Below are 18,505 nucleotides of genomic sequence, written 5' to 3'. Positions count from 1 at the left end.
CAGATGGAATTGGGATGAAAACCTAACAAATGACTTTGTATTCCCTTGACTTATTGCAAAACTCATGATTTCCTTCAAAGCCAGATGTAAAATGGTGGCTTTGTGAAATCCGATATCACCTACCTTCCCAGAAAATAAATTATTTTAAATTGCTACAAGAAACATTAGAAGATATTCTAAAGAGCATTCCTGGATACCAAAGGAGTGGTCATCCCTTGAAATGTGTCACCTAAAAGGCTGCTATGTGCCCCAGGGTGGCTCGAAGCCTGGGCTGATCAGTGAGGTGACAGCAACTGTCCCTTTAGGCTTTGTCATCTGGGCCTGTTATCAGAAAACACCTAATCTTCCCTTTCACCTTTAAAAGTGCCCTGGATTGGACAACAGAATGGTCACACTTCACATAACCAGACTGAGTGGGATGGTGTGGGGTCTGAGGGTCAGCTGCTGCGACAGTGGACCTAGGAATTAACAAGATGAATCAGACTTCAGGATTAGAACAGTGGTTCCTATGCAGAAAATCTGAGCAGGGCCACAGGGGAGGGCACACAGAGTCTTTTTGCCTGCAAACCCCTAAAAAGCTGTAAGGGTGCACCCCTAAAACCAGAAAATTAAATTCAAAGATCCATTCCCTCATCTTATAAATGAGAGAGAATAAATTGATAAATGTTATCAATTCTTTAAACTCAAAGTCAAAAATTTCTATTGGACAACTTTATCAAATAAGCAATAACATCTGTAGTTATTTTCATCATAATGAAACCTCTTCTGATTCTTTAAAAAAATAAATAAATAAATAAAGAGACCTCAGAGAGGAGAATGAATTTCTCTAAACTCCCATAGACCATTCATGTGAGTGTGGGGACTTGAACCCAGCCCTCCCTGCACTTGGCCAGTTCGTTTCTACTTGATCTTGACCTCATCTCCTCACTGTGTAAAGGATTTGGTGACATCTAGAGGAGTTAGGGCCTTTTTAAAAACTCAGTCCCTATGGCCTTATTAGGCACCATTTGGTCGCCCCCTCACTCACCTCTGTCACTGCCCTGCATCTTGACCACACGTACACCATGTTCCATGCACCACAAGATGGCCCCATGGAGCACTCCTGGGCTTGTGCTACAGCTCTTGGAAACTGAAAAGCCCTTTAACTGGTTCCGAGAGTGAGTGGCTCAAATGTCCCTACTCCCTGAGCCCTGGACATTGTCACTTCCAGAATGGTTTCCATTGCTGCATCACAGTGGCTGACTGAGCACATCTGGCTGTGCGGGCTGGGCACACAGTAGGCCTCAGTTGCTCACATGATGATGATGTTCACCCAGGGGATCAGCTGTCCAGTATCAGTCACAAAGTCCTGCCTTCCTGGGTCAGCCAAGTCATTAGTGCTCAGGTTGGAAGATGCTTCATTCCGGTAGTCTCCTGCATAGGGTCTTTGGGGTGCCTGTCCCCCTTTGGGTTAAACTGTATGTCAGCACTGAAATTCTGCCCACTCTATCTGCTTCTTCTCCTTCAGCTGTGCTCATGCAGTCCTCAGGTCTGAATCAACCAGCATTCCCTCCCCCCAGTGTTGCTCCGTGGGGTAACGAGAAATGAGGATTTTAGCCCATGGGTTCTCACCCTGATAACATCTGCCAAGACCGAAAACGTGATCTTTTTTTAATGAAAAAATTCGTTAGGCAAAATGAGAAGTTAACAGACAAAATGACCCTGCCATTGCTAGACTTCCTCTGTTGTTTTCTTTGTACCATTTTCTTTCTTTCTTTTTTTTTCCCTGATGTTGGTTTATATCTGGTTGCATATCAAACCAGCATCTCTTCCACACGCAAGGCATCTAGTTTGGCTTAACTGAATACCATTCAAAAAATGGGGTGGATAATTCAGTTTGTCGTGGTCATTTCTGAGCCTCCCTCCCTCTCTCATCTTGGAGACTATTATGTTTGGTTTTTTTTAATGAAATGTTCTGTATAAACATTACACAAGCAGGTATTTCTGCTTAAGCCATTTGGTTACCAAATGCTTTCAATGAACTCAGGATTGGGAGCTCCAAATAAAACATATCTTCTGTAATTAAAAAGAAAAAAAAAACCCTCAGCTACAAAGTTATGAAGTATGAATTCTGCTCTGCGAAAGAACTATTGGGACTTGTAATTATTCTGTTTCCCTGTCCCACCCAGAGAGTGACATTTCATGATTTATCGCCAGCCGATATATTTTTATAAAAACCTAGTACCGCTATGTTTTCTCGTTTGGCCAAACGGGTCCTTCCCCATCCTTGAGGCCCGCTGTGGTGCTCCTTGTCAGTAGTATCGGTGTCGTGTGTGGTTTGCTGCATGGCCGTGTGTTGGTCAATTGATCCATGTGTAAACTGATGTACCACTGCTGTTTTAACACTGTGTCTCTGTAACTGTTTGCGCTGCTAGCTGCTACACTGAAGCAACCATGCTGTTCTCAAGGCAGTCTACCCTTGATGATTTAGATGGACCAGAAACTGTTCCTAAAACAAGTGAGCGTGCTCGACCTAGGCTTCGTAAAATGTTCAGCATGGATATGTCCTCCTCATCAGCTGACAGTGGCAGTTTAGCATCAAGGTGCTTAACTCGTGCATGCTTTTTTTCCATCATGTTATCACTTTTCCCCCTTCATGTCATTGCAAGTATAAGTTCTTATGATGTACGTTTGGTTCTATTTTTTTTATTTTTATTTTGAGAATTTGCATGACTAACCAAAAGCATAACCGCCGCTCATTCTGGGACATAACTGGTCACTCCCAGGACAGCATTCTATTAAACTAACTGCTCTTTGGTTTTTGTCTGTTAGGAGTTTCTTAAAAAGTCCTTGTTATAAACATTGTCCTCCCTTTTGTAAGTATTTTCCAGTTCCCAGGAGTAAAGAAATAAGCATGCTTCCTCCTTGATTGAATGGGTCAGGAACGGTAGAAGACTTTTTCTCATAATTTCATCAAAAGAGACATGCAATGATAAAATAAAAATAAAAATCTGCCACATGGAGTTGTTTCTAGTGGATAAGACTAAATCTGTAAAAGTTAGAATATATTTTACCATTGGCTTTTGGAAAGAATATTATTCTGCAGTAGACTATATGAACTTTGCAGACTGTAACTTATTGCTGTGGGCTTGAGTTTTCTCATTAAGTCCTTCCATAAGACAATGCTCATTTAGAAATGAAATTATTTACAGTCAGTCCCAATGCTCTTTTTGGAATTGCCTTTTTACATGGTCCACAGGGGCATGGAAACATCAGCTACATTGTGCTTCTCCTGACACCAGAAAAATAACCCGATCCAAAACAAATTGCAGTTTTGACCATGCAGAGTGGTAAATCAGAGGGGTGTTAACTTATTTTTGTTGGCAGCTGTGAATCTTAATACAGTGCTGCAGTATGCTGGAGCCTGGCACTGATGGCAATGCCTTGGCCATTTGAGATGCCCTCTGGCAGGCACATGCTCTTCCATTGCACTTGGTTGAGTCCTGAAGGTACCAGGACTCGCTGACTCCTTTCAGGGCCAGACCTGATCCAAAACCATAAAGAACACACTTGTAATTGGTTAGAGTCCAACTGGAGGTTAGACTTGATGTGGGGTTGGCTCCACTGCTCTGAAAATTGCCTGGGGTGATCAATTTCATGGCCTTCCTAGGAGGTAAGTCCTAGAAAAATATCCAGTTTGCTTTGGCATTCCAAGAGCTTTCTATGCAATGTCCGTACCGAAGGCCAAGGTCCTGGGAACATAAACACACAAGTGGGCACCAAGGGCTCACACAAATGTTCCTCAGTCTTGGGATGTCATGAATGGATCTGCCAAGGCCTATTCATCTGTCCACCCATCCATCCATCCACTCACTTACTGACATATCTGCTAGCGTCTATGGCAAGAAAAGTGGCTACAATCTGTATATTTAAGAGTCTCCGTGTTTATGGACCCGAGCTGCTCACTATATACGGTTCAGATAACAGTACAAATTCAGAGTCTAACATAGTATGGTCCTCTATCCACCTGATCCCACATCTCCAGAACATTTTTGCCCTTCTCCCCTTCAGGGGCTGGGGTAGACCATAAAAACAGGCAGGCCATGAATTTCACTGCTGTGTTTTCATTTCCTAAGCCTCCTACACAAACCTGGCAGGGAAAGTTAGGAGATAAAGGACGAGAGAAGGAGAGGTACAAGAGAGATGGCCAGGTTGCCAAAACTAGAGAGTGAAGATAAGTAGGGAAGCTTAGGGAGAATGAAGACTCCCCGGGGAGCAAGGAGCAAAGATCAGTTGCAGTCATTGGGAAGAGAGAGAGCAGGGGTACACCCCGGGGGTGCAGCCTGCAGCCAAGAGTCCGTAACACTGGGGAGGACAAAACGGCAGGCCTTCCCATGTGCGACACAAAGAACTCAGTGGAGGATGGTTGGGAACCGGAAAGATGACCAGTAAGAAAATGGTGAAAGATGGAAAAATAGGGAGGAGGAACAGATATCCAAGAAATAAGCCATTTTTCCATAAAGCAATGCAGTTGTTTAATTTAGCCAATATTTTGTCATTCCTATCCTCCCCTTATGGGTAGGGGTGGACCCATTATGTAGAACTGGGAGTAGAGGACCTCCTGGCCACCACCCACAGACCCCAACTGGCAAGGCTTCCTGTCTCCGTAGGCACCCTCCTTTATAATGGCAGGTATGCTGTGCTAACTATGTCTCCATTTGGAAATAAACACAAACCCATGGCTGTGAATTTTGATACACTTAGACAGCTTCTGTGCATAGGTGGGTTTAGCAACGTCTGAGCCACGTCATGTGACTTGCTCAGGTTCTCAACCGTGGTGTGCACTGTGGACTTTTGCGTTTTGAGGCTGCTGTTTGCAGTCTCTGCAGACCAGACGTGAATATCCTGAAGGAACAAAACAGGCGGATGGGATGTGGGGGCCGGGGGTGGGAATGGGGTATTAATTTTCTCGAGCGCTCTGACGTTTGTACTGGGGAGTGCTGGGAAGGTGTCCCAAGTATCGGGAGGAGGCTAAGAGCGAGGTGTGTGCGGTCCCTCTCTCCCGACAGCGAGCCCACGCAGTGCACCATGCTGTACTCGCGCCAGGGGACCACGGAAACCATAGCGGAGGTGGAGGCCGAGCAGGACGACGAGGCGGCGGCAGGTGACGCCGACAGGGGAGGGGAGGAGGCCGCGGACTTGGGGCCGGAGGAGGCCTCGGAGGCCTCGGAGGCCGGCCTCACCCCAGACGCCGAGCTGCCGCAGTACTCCACCGAGGAGGGGGACGTGGAGGCCCCTCCGTCCTACAGCAAGGCGGTCAGCTTCGAGCGCCTGTCCTTCGGCTCGCGGGACGACTCTGCAGGCCAGAGCCACATGGCCGTGAGCCCCGACGAGAGCCGCTCGGACAGGCTCGAGTCCAGCATCTTACCGCCCCTGACTCACGAGCTGACAGCCAGCGAGCTGCTGCTGAACAAGTAAGAGCACTATCTATAATAGACACTTGTGCACACATTTCTTTCTCCAGTAGGCTGTTAGGTTGACTCCACCAGAAATGTGGTGACATTGGGGGGAGCGGGGGCCGGGGGGATCATACAAAGTGGAAGTCAGTGATTTGGAGAAATGAAGAGAGTGTATTATCATGTCTATTTTAACAGGATGTTCCATGATGATGAACTGGAAGAGTCGGAAAAATTCTACGTTGGCCAGCCTCGGTTCCTGCTGTTGTTCTATGCCATGTACAACACTCTGGTGGCCCGCTCAGAAATGGTGTGCTATTTTGTGATCATCCTCAACCACATGGTCTCTGCCTCCATGATCACCCTTGTGCTTCCCATTCTGATCTTCCTCTGGGCCATGCTGTCTGTCCCCAGGCCCAGCAGACGATTCTGGATGATGGCCATTGTCTACACAGAGGTGAGCCTTGAGTGGGAATTGATAATAAATTGATTCTGGCATTCACTCTAGGCAGGCCAGCCCTGTCTTCCAGACAGTTTCACACAGGACATTCAAGTAAATGGATGTTCTTAGATAGGCAAATGACTATTAACTAACAGTTATTTAGTGCTTGCAATTGTATCTTTTCCCATGTCACAGCTCACACAAGATAGGTGCTAATATCATTATATTTAACATATAAAGGAAGCAGCTTTAGTGGGATTAAATAATTGACCCAGGTTACCCAACTGACAGGTGATGGGGTAGGCTTTTGAAATCTGGTCATCGGTCCTATGATATTAACTACTGAAATAATGTGTTATTTATGCAGAAATTAGTGTCTAGTGCCAGTGGATGTCCAGTGAATGGATGCTGAATTAAACAATACAGTAAGCAATTTGAATATAGTTTGATACAACATGCATATTTCCCATTTTTAAGCCTAAAAGCCAGTTCCCACACACAAAAACACAAAGTCATATAAGGCCCTACCTAAAAATCTGAATAACACAAGTATAAATTACGGGACAGGAGATGCTCTTCCCAGGTATATGAACCTATTTTTCTATCCTTCCCGTTAAATATGTAGAAGATCACAAATTCCCATAACAACAATAAAACTGGGAATGAAAAGGGAGGCACAATAGACTTTGTGCCTTGGGTTATTGTAGTTCTTTGTGTTCTGGGATCTTTGAAGAAGGCTAATTTTCTTACCTGGCTCATAAAGGAAAGTTTTCACTAACAATGGTACTGTAATCACTTCCTGAAGGATAGAACTCATGATGGCTGTCCATTGAAATTTTAGAGATTTTGTAGGTTTACAGGTAATTCAACAGTAAAATAAAACAAAGCTTTTATCAAAGCATCTCAAAAGTATCAGTGGAAAGTATCGTGTATCTTACTTCCATAGTAATTATTTAAATATTTTTAAATACTTATAAAAGATGGAAAGCCAAAGACCTATCTATCACTCTAAGTAGCCTGTCCATCACAATCTTGCCAGAATAATCATTTTTAACTATTACTTCCATTACAAAATCTTTGCATTCCAATACATAAATAACCCCCTCTTTGGGGAGTGGGTCCATTCTCTGTACCACCTTTGTAACAGAGGCGAGGGAGTTTCTAACCTAGAAGTGAAGGAAGAGCAGGTATTAAATTTAGAGAAGGGAACAAGAGCTACTTATCTGTTATTTCATCATAAAACAAAATCTTCCTAGTGAAATTGGGGTTCCCCATTTTCTCTGTCACACCAAAAGTGAGAAAATGGAAGATTAAGTTGATGTTAATTCACTCTACAAGTTAGACTATGTGCTGAAACCCAGAAACTATGCCAGGCACAAGAAAAGGACAATAAATTTAATTTTAAAAAGTTGTCTCTGGGGGCGCTTGGGTGGCTTAGTCAGTTAAGCGTCCAACTTTCGCTCAGGTCATGATTTTGCAGTTCGTGGGTTTGAGCCCCACGTCGGGCTCTGTGCTGACAGTCAGCTCGGAGCCTGGAGCCTGTTTCAGTCTGTGACTGCCTCTCTCTCTGACCCTCCCCTGCTCACGCTGTCTCTCTCTCTCTCTCTCCTAGAAATAAATAAAAAAACATTTAAAAAAAAAGAAAAAAGTTGTCTCTGTTTCTCTATGGCTCACAAAGCAATATGGCAGACAGATATGATGTAAACAAAGAATTGCCATACAATAAAACCACATTAGAGAGCATACAAGAAAGATGGATACTGTGTCTATGCTTCATGCAGCCTGGTGGCACGGAGAGAGGCCATCATAGCATCTTCTCAGTGGAAGACGACTTAGAACTGATTCTTAAGGGATGAGTGTAAGGTCATCAAAAGACAAAAAGCAAAGGGAACAAGCAAGGCATAGACACTCTGGCATGTGCCAAGAATGACAGGTGGCTTGTCATGGCTGGGAGGCAGGCCATGAGTGGACAACACAGTTGTAGGCTCTTGGGAATGTCAACAGGGTGTCTGCTCAGGACTTTCTTTCTCCCCTTGGTATGCAAGCATTTGAACAGAGGCATGACTCAGTCACACTTGTCTCTAGCAAGTGGTTACACAAAATGGAAGTCGAGGCATTGGAGACCAGCTAGGAAACTATTTTAACTGTCTGGGTGAGAAGTCATAGGATGTGAACTGACCCAATGGCGATAAGCCTGAAGATGAATGGGGTAAATGAAAAGTGTTAGTAAGTGACCAAAACGGGTTGGGGTGTGAGTGAGAAGGAAGGAGGCAAAGATGATCTTCAGTTGTGTGCTCTGGTGTCTCTGTATGTGGCAGTGCCGCTCAGCACGATAAGAAACACAGGACTGTTCTTTGCAGAAGCTTGGCTATATGAAGGAGAGAGACATGAAGAGAGGTGAAGTGAGACTCTAGGTCAAAAGAGGACTTTGAAAAATATGTTTTATGGATGAATTGCATGAATTGCAATTAACCCCTGGTGACACTGCTGTTAGAGGGATGTTTAAATGAGGCCTGTTTTCTCATGTGTCTTTGTCACAGACCACTTCTCTACAACATTTATACCCTGAACTAGTCACAACTGGCAAGTTTTTATTTTATTTCCTTTCATTTCTTCTTGAGAAGAAATTCCATAGAGCAATAAAATGGTGAGAACAGGGGCACCTGGGTGGCTCAGTTAGTTGTCTGACTTCAGCTTAGGTCATGATCTCGTGGTTCGTGGGTTTGAGCCCCGCATCAGACCCTGCTGACAGCTCAGAGCCTGGAGCCTGCTTCTGAATCTGTGTCTCCCTCTCTTTCTCTACCCCTCCCCTGCTCATGCTCTGTCTCTCTCTCTGTCTCTCTCTCAAAAAATAAATAAATAAAACATTAGAAAAAAAATTTTAATGTTGAGAACAAAGATGAGAGGAAAGTGAAAATAGGGATCAAAACTGCCTGCGATGCTCAGGGAGATTACAAATTAAAGCAATATGTAAAATAAAGAGTTCTTTTTGTTCAGGTCTGTCCTCACTCCCATATTTTAATAGCTGAATAATTATATAAATGCCTTGTTAAATCAGTATAAATTAGCCAACTCCTCAAAAATAGAAAAAAAAATCACAAGTAGGGGTTGTGAGTAACCTGACCGGCTCTGATGCACCTGCAGTCAGGGGGCACTGGCGGGAGTAAGATTTTGTTCTTGGTCTAAAGTCCATGCGAGAGCGATCATGTTATTATTCCACATCATTGTGTGTGATCTTATCATCAAAACTGTGAAATGATCTTTTTCTTAGTTTTTATGTCACTATTTTTCATATAGAACCATTCTTCAAAGGTATAATTTTTTTTTAATTTCCATCATCTGCATGTAGGTGGCAATTGTGGTCAAGTATTTCTTCCAATTTGGGTTCTTTCCCTGGAACAAGAACGTGGAATTGAACAAAGATAAACCTTTTCACCCACCTAATATCATAGGAGTGGAAAAGAAAGAAGGTTATGTCCTCTATGATCTCATTCAGCTCCTGGCTCTTTTCTTCCACCGGTCAATTTTGAAGGTACTGCACGTTAACACAACTCATGTTGATAAGCGTAGCCCCCATGATATTCCTGGAGAAACCAAACATTAAGATTGGTGACGAGGCCAAAGGGCCAATGAGTGACATCTACTTTCTTGTTCTTTGAGGTCCTGGGGAATAAATGCATAGCCTGGCAGTCTGGGCACTCAGGAGGCATTGGGCCACTGGGGAGCTTCGAGAAATAGCAGCAAGGTCATTGTAGGGTGGATTTGCTGTCCAGGTAACATCTGGCACCAGCAAGATCCCTGGTTTTTCTCAGCCTCTTCTGCTGTCCTTTCTTCTATGTGTCCTACTAGCCCCTTTTGCCCATTTCTTTGAAGCAAAATGCAGGCTTTACAGAGTGCATCACAATCTCTGTCTCATATGTGGGCCAACACTTTTTGAGTAAAGTATTTGCAGCTCTGTTCCTGACCCAGCCATGGGTGATGCAAGGATTCACAACTTACTGTGTATGTTCAGCGTGAGACAACATCCTTATTCAAGTATAGATATTTGGTGAACATGGGGCGGTGGGGCTAAATTCACCCACTGATATTTAAAATGCTACTTGTAAGCACAGAGAAATATGTTCTAGAAAGTGCTTTCACTCAGGAACCAGTCAAATGATTATAAATTCACCTTTACTCCATCTGCCAAACATTATCTGCGTCCATATCAATTAGTTAGCCAAACTCATGCCATCTACACCAATCCATCACACTCTACTGGGACCATCATAAACATCTAGATGATAAGCTAGATAAAAACCAAGTCTCTTGGTTTGCTAGTCCTTTTTCTGCTCTACTGCAGTATGAATGACAAAAAACTGTAATATATTTAAAGTGTATACATTATGGTAATATGTTTTATGTAGACACAGTAGAAGGATCCCAACCATGGAGTTCATTAGTACCCATCACCTCCCATATGTATCCATTTTCTTTTTCATTATTTTTCTTCCTCCCTTCCTCCTTCCCCCTCCCACCTACCTTCCTTCCTTCCTTCCTTCCTTCCTTCCTTCCTTCCTTCCTTCCTTCCTTCCTTCCTTCCTCTTTCCTTCTTTCTTTCTTTCTTTCTTTCTTTCTTTCTTTCTTTCTTTCCTTTCTTTCTTTCCTTTCTTTTTTTCTTTTTTTGTGAGAACATTTAAATTCAAACTCTCTAGCAAACATTAGTTATATAATACAGCGTCACCAAACATGGTCACTGTATTTCATATTTGGCTTTCTAATCGTGGGGGATGTGATACTACCTCACCTGAAGTGGCTGTCTGAGTTGTCCCGTATGCTTTCTCAGTGCCACGGCTTATGGGATGAAGACGACATCACAGATAGTGGCACAGACAAGGAAGAATCAGATGATGAGCTCTCCCTCAGTCGTGGCAGAAGAGCCTCCTCTGATTCTCTGAAATCCATCAACCTGGCTGCATCAGCGGAGTCGGTGCACGTGACCTTCCCAGAGCAGCCCATGGCCATCCGGAGGAAGCGATCAGGCAGCAGCTCCCAGATATCCCCCAGATCCAGCTTTTCTTCAAATAGGTCCAAAAGAGGTATCTGTCACATAGCTGGAAAAACTCTGAGTTGTCTGGTTGTTCTGTACCAGTGGATCTGGGTCTTGGACAGGGCGTTTACTGGGTGTTATCAAGGAGACAGATGTGCTGATGTGAGAAGAAAGTGCTTTGAAATCAGACAGACCCAAGTTCAGTTCGTAGCTCAACTGTGTGACCTGGGGCAGCCATATCGTTCTTCAAAATGTCTGATTCCTCCCCAGCACAAGGATTTCAGGTCATTGTGAAAAGTGGCCAGCATACTGCCTCATATAGTAAGTGCTGGGCACGTGCTAGTTTTTAAGTCATATCCAGAGATATGAGATATTTCAGGGTGTGTCCAGAATGCTATAAATCACAATTTATTTTTAAAATATTTATAGATTTAGTCAGTGGGAACTTTTAGCAAAACCACCTATTTATTCCCTAAGCTAGTTAATTTCTTAATAAAATAGTGCAGTAGCAGCAGCAGATAGATTAGCCCTACAGTTTCCACTCTTGGAGAAATTGGGTTTTTGTATTTATAGTGCTCCTGCATGAAGTTTTTGAAACACCTGTGTATTCATCTTCAGAATACACTTTTCAGGCAGACAGTGTTTCATCTGGACATGAAAAAGGCATGGGGCACGGACCCAGTCTGGAAAACCCACAACCTGGGACCCCATTTACCACTATAAAAACTGTTCTTCCAATCTATTTCTTCCGGGAATAAAAACCATATAACAGGGTTCCTGGGTGACTTACTCCAACTCATGATTTTGGTTCAGGCCATGATCTCCAACCTTGAGGGTTTGAGCCCCACATCAGGCTCTGCACTGACAGTGTGGATTCTCTCTCTCCCTCTTTCTCTGCCCCACCCCTGCTGGAGCTCTCTCTCTCTCCAAAATAAATAAACTTAAAAAAACAAAAGATCACATAACAACCCCAGAAGGAGCCAGTGTTCGGTGTAGAAGCCCAAATACATTTCACTGTGGAGGCAGAGTTGAAACTGCAAATTGCAAATCCTCAGTCACTATTCTTAAAGGCATAGTGTATAGTAACCCTCGAAATCTGCTCAAGCCATCCTCTGCTGTGTGGGTTCCAGGGACTTCTGTGATGTTTCTGTCAACAAACCCATAACTCAGCACATCTTGTTGTTGTTGTTGTTGTTGTTTTCCTATCTCTAGGCAGCACAAGCACCCGAAACAGCAGTCAAAAAGGAAGCAGTGTTTTGAGCATCAAGCAGAAAAGCAAAAGGGAATTTTATATGGAAAAGCTTCAAGAACATTTAATCAAAGCAAAAGCATTTACCATAAAGAAGTAAGTGCATGAAGACATATGGGTGGCATGTTTTATTTTAGGGCCAGGGAGCTGGTATCAATTATTTCATATAAACCAGGGGTGCATAACAGAAAACTTACCTCACATATCGCAAACATCATCTGCTTAAGGCAGAAGAAAATGACCCATTAGTGTATTGTTCTTAATGGAGATGTAATTGATGTATAAATTATGTTAAGTTCCGGCATACAACATAATGATTCGATAGATGTATATGTTGTGGAATGATTACAATAGTCTAGTTAACATTCATCACCACATATAGTCACAAGTTTTTTCTTATGATGAGAACTTTTAAGATTTACTGTCCTAGCAGCTTTGAAATGTCAAGTCCACAGGGTGCCCGGGTGGCTCAGTCAGTTAAGTGTCCAACTCTTGGTTTCGGCTCAGGTCATGATCTCACGGTTCATGAATTGGAGCCCCACATCAGACTCTGTGCTGAGAACACAGAGCCTGCCTGGGATTCTCTCTCTCCCTGTCACTTTGCCCCTCCTCTGCTCTCTCTGTCTCTCAAAATAAATAAACCTAAAAAAAGGGTTTTTTTAAATTAAATGTAAAGTACAGGATTATTAACTGCAGTCACCATGCTGTGAACCCAGGACTAACTTACTTTATAACTGGAAATTTGTATGTTTTGACCTCATTCACCATTTTGCCCAATGCTCACTCCTGGCAATCACCGGTTTGTTCTCTCTATCAATGAGTATGGGTTTTTCATTTTGATTTTTTTTAGATTTCACGTATTAGTGAGATTGTATGTTGTTTGACTTTTTCTGACTTGTTCTATATATATATATATATATATATACACACACACATATATATATACACACATATATATATACACACATATATATATACACATATATATACACACATATATATATTCATCTCAATAATATATATACTTCATTATATGCCACTGTATACATGCACACACATACACACACTTTTTTATCCATTCATCTATTGATGGAGACTTGGGTTCCAGGTCTTGGCTACTACAAATAATGCTGCACTGAACCTGGCATACAGAGATCGTTTAGAGTTAGTGTTTTCATTTCCTTCAGATAAATACCCAGAAGTAGAATTGCTGTATCATATTGGAGTTCCATTTTTAATTTTGAATTAAACAATAATTCATACTGTTTTCCATTTTGACTTCGCCAACTTGCCAACTTCAACAGTGCATAAGGGTTCCCTTCTCTCCACATCCTTGCCAACACCTGTTATTTTTTTTGGTCTTTTTGTGTGAGGTGATGTATTTTTTAAAAATCAGTTTTCAGTGTGATTCATTTTTATACCCATTACATTTATAAACACAGTTTCCTATTTGAATAGAATAAATAATTTCAAGGATTCTCAGTATGTATTTCCAAGCATCATCATGCTGAATTCCCCTAAACAGAGAGGTGTATGATGTCAAAGTTGGAAGGGACTCAGAGAAATACTCTCATCCTGGAGAGGGGAAACTGAGGTCCAACATCACACAGCTTGTCTCCAGCAAAATGCACGAGTCCTTCCCCCAAGTGCCAGGGATCTTGACAGGCAGCAGACGAGCAATGGGAATGGAAGAGGTTCAGCAGGGCTGGCCCTGAATGTGGCCTCTGAGACCAGGAGGGCCATCCAACCTGAACATGGCCTTGAATTGAAGGCAGGACCCAGAAAACAGGGAAGACAGAGCAGAGGCTGGACAGAACAGGGTGCAGTCAAAAGCCCAGGGCACTACCTGGGAACCAGGAGAGGCACAGGACCCAAAAAGGGGAGGGGCAGGGGTTACCTAATGTATCCTGGGTGCTCAGGTTGGGCTCCAGGTCTAAGCACCATTATGTATTCCCATCTAATTCTCACCCCAGCCCTGTCTCAGATTTCTTTCTTACCCAAGTTTTATAGTAGATGAAATAAAAACACAGAGAACTAAGTAGCATGCTCAGGGGCTCACAGTCAGGGAGTAATTGAATCAGGTGACAAACCCAGCACCTCATTTCTGGGGCTTTAGACCCCTCTGTTCTGCTTCTCACAACAGAAGAGGCCCGGGGTCTCATCAGCACAAGGAGCCATAGTGCCTTCCTTGGCAATGAATGTCTACACTCGCTGTTAGAACAGGAACCACTCCCACCAGACTCTGTGGAAGCTGAAGAGGGAGGTGTAACCTGCTTGTGGAGAGGGATTCAGAGGAATGGAATCATGGAAATATCTGGTCATCCCTCCCATCCTGCCCCTCCTGAATCAAGTGCTGAGGGTCTCTGTTTTGCAGGACTCTGCAAATATATGTGCCCATCAGACAGTTCTTCTACAACCTCATCCACCCAGACTACAGTGCTGTGACCGACGTATATGTGCTCATGTTCCTGGCTGACACTGTTGACTTTGTCATCATCGTCTTTGGCTTCTGGGCCTTTGGGGTAGGTTGGGGCGGTGGGGGGTGGGGGAGGCAAAGGCCACCACACTTCTAATGAGTAAGGCTGATACTGTTCCTGTGAAGTGCCACTCGTCCCTGAACCTGTTGTTTTCTTCCCAGAAACACTCAGCAGCGGCAGACATCACCTCTTCGCTGTCAGAGGACCAGGTTCCTGGGCCATTTTTGGTGATGGTTCTAATTCAGTTTGGAACCATGGTGGTGGACCGAGCGCTATACCTCAGGAAGACTGTACTGGGAAAGGTCATTTTCCAGGTCATTCTTGTGTTTGGAATTCACTTCTGGATGTTCTTCATCTTGCCTGGTGTGACTGAGAGGTAAGGTGAAAGCTGGAGGCACACACCCGCTTTAATGCAAATATATCCCAGAAGGTTATCATCCCATATGCATCGCCAGAACAAAATCACCAGGTACAGGCAGAGGCACAGCAGAACAGCACCATGGGTTGGAAAAGTTAGGGCTCATCATCAATATTAAATTCAGTGTGGCTCCAAAACGTGAACTGATTCCTCAAACGCAGTTTCATTGTATGTTCATAGGCATTCATAGCAATCAGGTTTTTCAGGGTGGGAGAAGTGGCAACCTTGGCAATGAGAAAACTGGAGGCTGTCCATTGTGATTGTCTCTACGTCTAAGTAGACAGAGATGAACTGCAGCGTGGTCTTACGGCCGCTGTTAAGGGAATGAGAGGCTCTCAGACTGTGTCCTATGAGAAATGGATGAAACAAAATGGAGACTGTTTAGTAGAAAAAAATACAGAGGGCAATGACCAGCAGATAACAGTAGCGTCTGCCACATAGAGTACTTGTGAGGGTTGTACGTGACAGTATTTGGAAGGCGCCTGGCATGGTCTCAGCACGTGGGGAGGGGGTGGAAGCATGTGGCCCCATGACGCCATGATGCTGCTGTTGCTGTTAATATAGCTAATTGCTGCTTGTTAAAATGGCCTGGATATGGGGTGGGAGGTGGTGGGGGGGCATGTAAAAAGAGCAGCCTAAAGTCCAATGGGGAAAGGGCTGGTGAGATCCTTGGAGGTGGCTGTCTGCTGCCTTTCCCTCTGTCTCCTTGAGCTCTAAGCTCCAGTCATATTGAGGGCACCATGTCCTCCTGCACCTCAGAGAACCTTATTCATTACCCTTCTCTCCTGCCTCCAACCCACTCTTCCTCCTCAACCTTTAGGTTTCCCAGGTTGCCTCTACCTGAAACAGTACTTGGGACCAAGCTGGTACTTAACACATGAACAAATGAATGAAAGAAAAACAAAGGAGACTGCTATAAATAGGAGATTATGGGAGCAAAGGGTCAACAGAACGGGACATGGAAGCACCCATATAATGTAATAGGAATGATCGTTTTAGCGAACACATCATCGAAAGTCTTCATATTTTACAATAAGCTGATCTTTTTATCATACGTCAAGGGTCATTCCTGGCCAAGCCTTGTGAATAACATGGCAATCCAGCTGGCTACTACCATTATCTGAAGGGTGACTAGAAAGCAATGAAAATTGCTCTCACTTGTGTGGTTCATAACTTGACTCAAGTGGCGTTCCTAACAAGGAAATTCAACTCTCTTCTGACCCTGCTGCAGCCACATGTCTACTGTCACCTGAATGGTTAGGCTGTGACCTTTTGATTTTGGTGGCAATGCAAATATTTTAAAAGGGAAAATGGAATTAGGGTATTTCCCATGAGTCTGAAGTAGAACTAAGTAAATAAAGAATTGTTACCCAGAAAACTATCAACAGCCAAATAAGTCCTTCACATCATACTGCATATGGGGAGAGTAAACATATCTCAGCTGATAAAAATAATTCAGACTAAGGCAAGCTTGTTGTTGAAATACTGGTTTGTTGTATTGGTTTGTAAGAACATTGTGGATCTTATTTGTTGGTCTTTAAAGTAAAATAAATTTTCTCTCTAAATAATTCTATATACATATCAACGCAGAGAAATAAACCACATTCAACACCCATGGTAGTCAGATGATGAATGTGGATTATTTCCATGATATTTAAATGCATCAATGGGCATTCTCTACCAGACTTCCTGAAACTCTTAATTTCATAGATGAAAGAGGCCTTTAAAAAAACTTTCTAGACCTGCTAATTTCACGGATTAAAATAGGTAAAACCCATACAGAAGAGTGATGTCTCCAAAGTCACTCAGCTGGCTCATGATTAAGACCAGATCCCAATCACAGACCTCTTGACCCTACTTTATGCTACACCCCACCTCCTATGGGAAGCATCCTGTGCTCACTTCCAAGCATATTTTGTGAAATAATCCAGCCTACATTTCATTGTGCAGTTGTGAAAGGGATTTTATTTTTCCATCCCCAGAACAGAGCTCCAGAGCATGGATCTTACCATGTCCTGATAGACGAGTTCATAGAGACTGATGTTTCCAGAAATATGGCAATAGAGAAGCCATGGAGAATCCTTCAGCAGGATCAAATTACCAAATAGTTGGGTTATTCCTGCTGGTATGAGTTTCCAATTGATGCTGTAGCAAACTGCCACAAACTTAGGGCTTAAAGCAAAATTAATTTATCATCTTACTGTTGTGTGGGTCAGGCGTCTGACACAGGACTTGCTGGACTAAAATCAAGGTGTAGGCAGGGCCACATTCCATTCTAAAGGCTCTAGGGGAGAATCCCTTTCCTTGCCTTTTCCTGCTTCTTGAGGTACTAGCCTTCCTTGGCTGGTGGCCCCGCCTCAGTCTTCAAAGCCATCATCAGTGAGTGGAGTCCTCTTTTCATTACATCACCCTGTCCCTGCCTCTACCACCATGGTTCCCTCTCACCACAGCTGAGAAAGATTTCTCTCTTTAAAGGCTCATTGATTAGATTCAGCCCACCTGGATAACCTAGGTTTATCTCCCTAGTTCAAGGTCTTTAACCTAATCTCAACTATAAAGCCTTCTTTGCCATGAAAGGTAATATATTCACAGGTTTTGGGGATTAAGCAACAATGCCTTGCAAACCAAATAGAGCTGGAATGTTTGTAGTAATGACTGACTTAATGAAAACTTCGTTTGGGACTTACAATAGTGCACATTCAATTCAAAGCTCATTTATTGAGTACCTGCTATGTGCAAGGCAGTAGACCAAGTGAAAAGGGGCATGACCCCAAAGTGAATAAAGCAGGGACCTATCCCCATGCAAAGGGCCACATGATGGGCTTCCAGAGATTGAGGCACTATGATAAACACTAAAACTATAGCCACAGCTGTATACCTAAGACTAATATAATCTCAATTTTTTAAATGATAAAAACTTTCAAAGATATTGAAAAATTCCATCACCCAAAAAACCTCCTATGCCCTTTTCTAATGGAGGCTTATCCCTCACCTCTAGTTTCTGGTATATCCATTTTCTGTCCCTACAAATTTGCCTTTCTCAGAATGTCATTCAAATGGACCCCACACCCTATGGCTTTTAAGGCTGTCTTTTTTCACTTGGCATAATGCATTTGACATTCATCCATGTTGTTGCATGTATCAGTACTTAATTATTTTTTGTTGGTCAGTAGTGTTCTATCATGTAAATGTTCCAAAGAGTGTTTAAATGTACAAAAGTTGAAGGATATTGGGGTTGTTTATATTTCTTTGGCAATTACAAATAAAGCTGCTATAAACATTACCCCCCCCCCAAAAAAAAGGCCACAGAGATAATTTCTGTCTCATTTGATCTCACTTCTGAGCCTCACCTAATGGTCATTCTCAGTGCAATGGATTACCCTATCTTTATTTTTGGATATTTAATTCAAGATATATTAGTTTTGGTGAGTCTTGAGTCTTGATTACCAGCATGT

At 43.1% G+C, this 18,505-nt stretch overlaps 1 protein-coding gene across 2 annotated transcripts in view; it reads left to right on the top strand.

The window, feature by feature from the left end:
- The window catches only part of PIEZO2 (piezo type mechanosensitive ion channel component 2), a 449,780-nt gene that overhangs the window by 411,518 nt on the left and 19,757 nt on the right, over positions 1-18,505 (top strand). The window contains exons 40-47 of one of the 2 annotated variants that reach the window (XM_039220834.1): positions 2,415-2,582; positions 5,049-5,453; positions 5,634-5,892; positions 9,227-9,409; positions 10,703-10,955; positions 12,119-12,251; positions 14,530-14,677; positions 14,794-15,008. In XM_039220834.1, the coding sequence (XP_039076765.1) occupies positions 2,415-2,582; positions 5,049-5,453; positions 5,634-5,892; positions 9,227-9,409; positions 10,703-10,955; positions 12,119-12,251; positions 14,530-14,677; positions 14,794-15,008 (1,764 nt within the window). The remainder of the gene's footprint in view (positions 1-2,414; positions 2,583-5,048; positions 5,454-5,633; positions 5,893-9,226; positions 9,410-10,702; positions 10,956-12,118; positions 12,252-14,529; positions 14,678-14,793; positions 15,009-18,505) is intronic. The other variant, XM_039220835.1, reaches the window with a different exon arrangement.

This window comes from Hyaena hyaena, unplaced genomic scaffold (assembly GCF_003009895.1).
Source record: "Hyaena hyaena isolate Hyena2069 unplaced genomic scaffold, ASM300989v1 scaffold_910, whole genome shotgun sequence".
NCBI lineage: Eukaryota > Metazoa > Chordata > Mammalia > Carnivora > Hyaenidae > Hyaena > Hyaena hyaena.
Note: the sequence above shows the minus strand (reverse complement) of the source record. Positions and strands in the feature narration are given on the sequence as shown.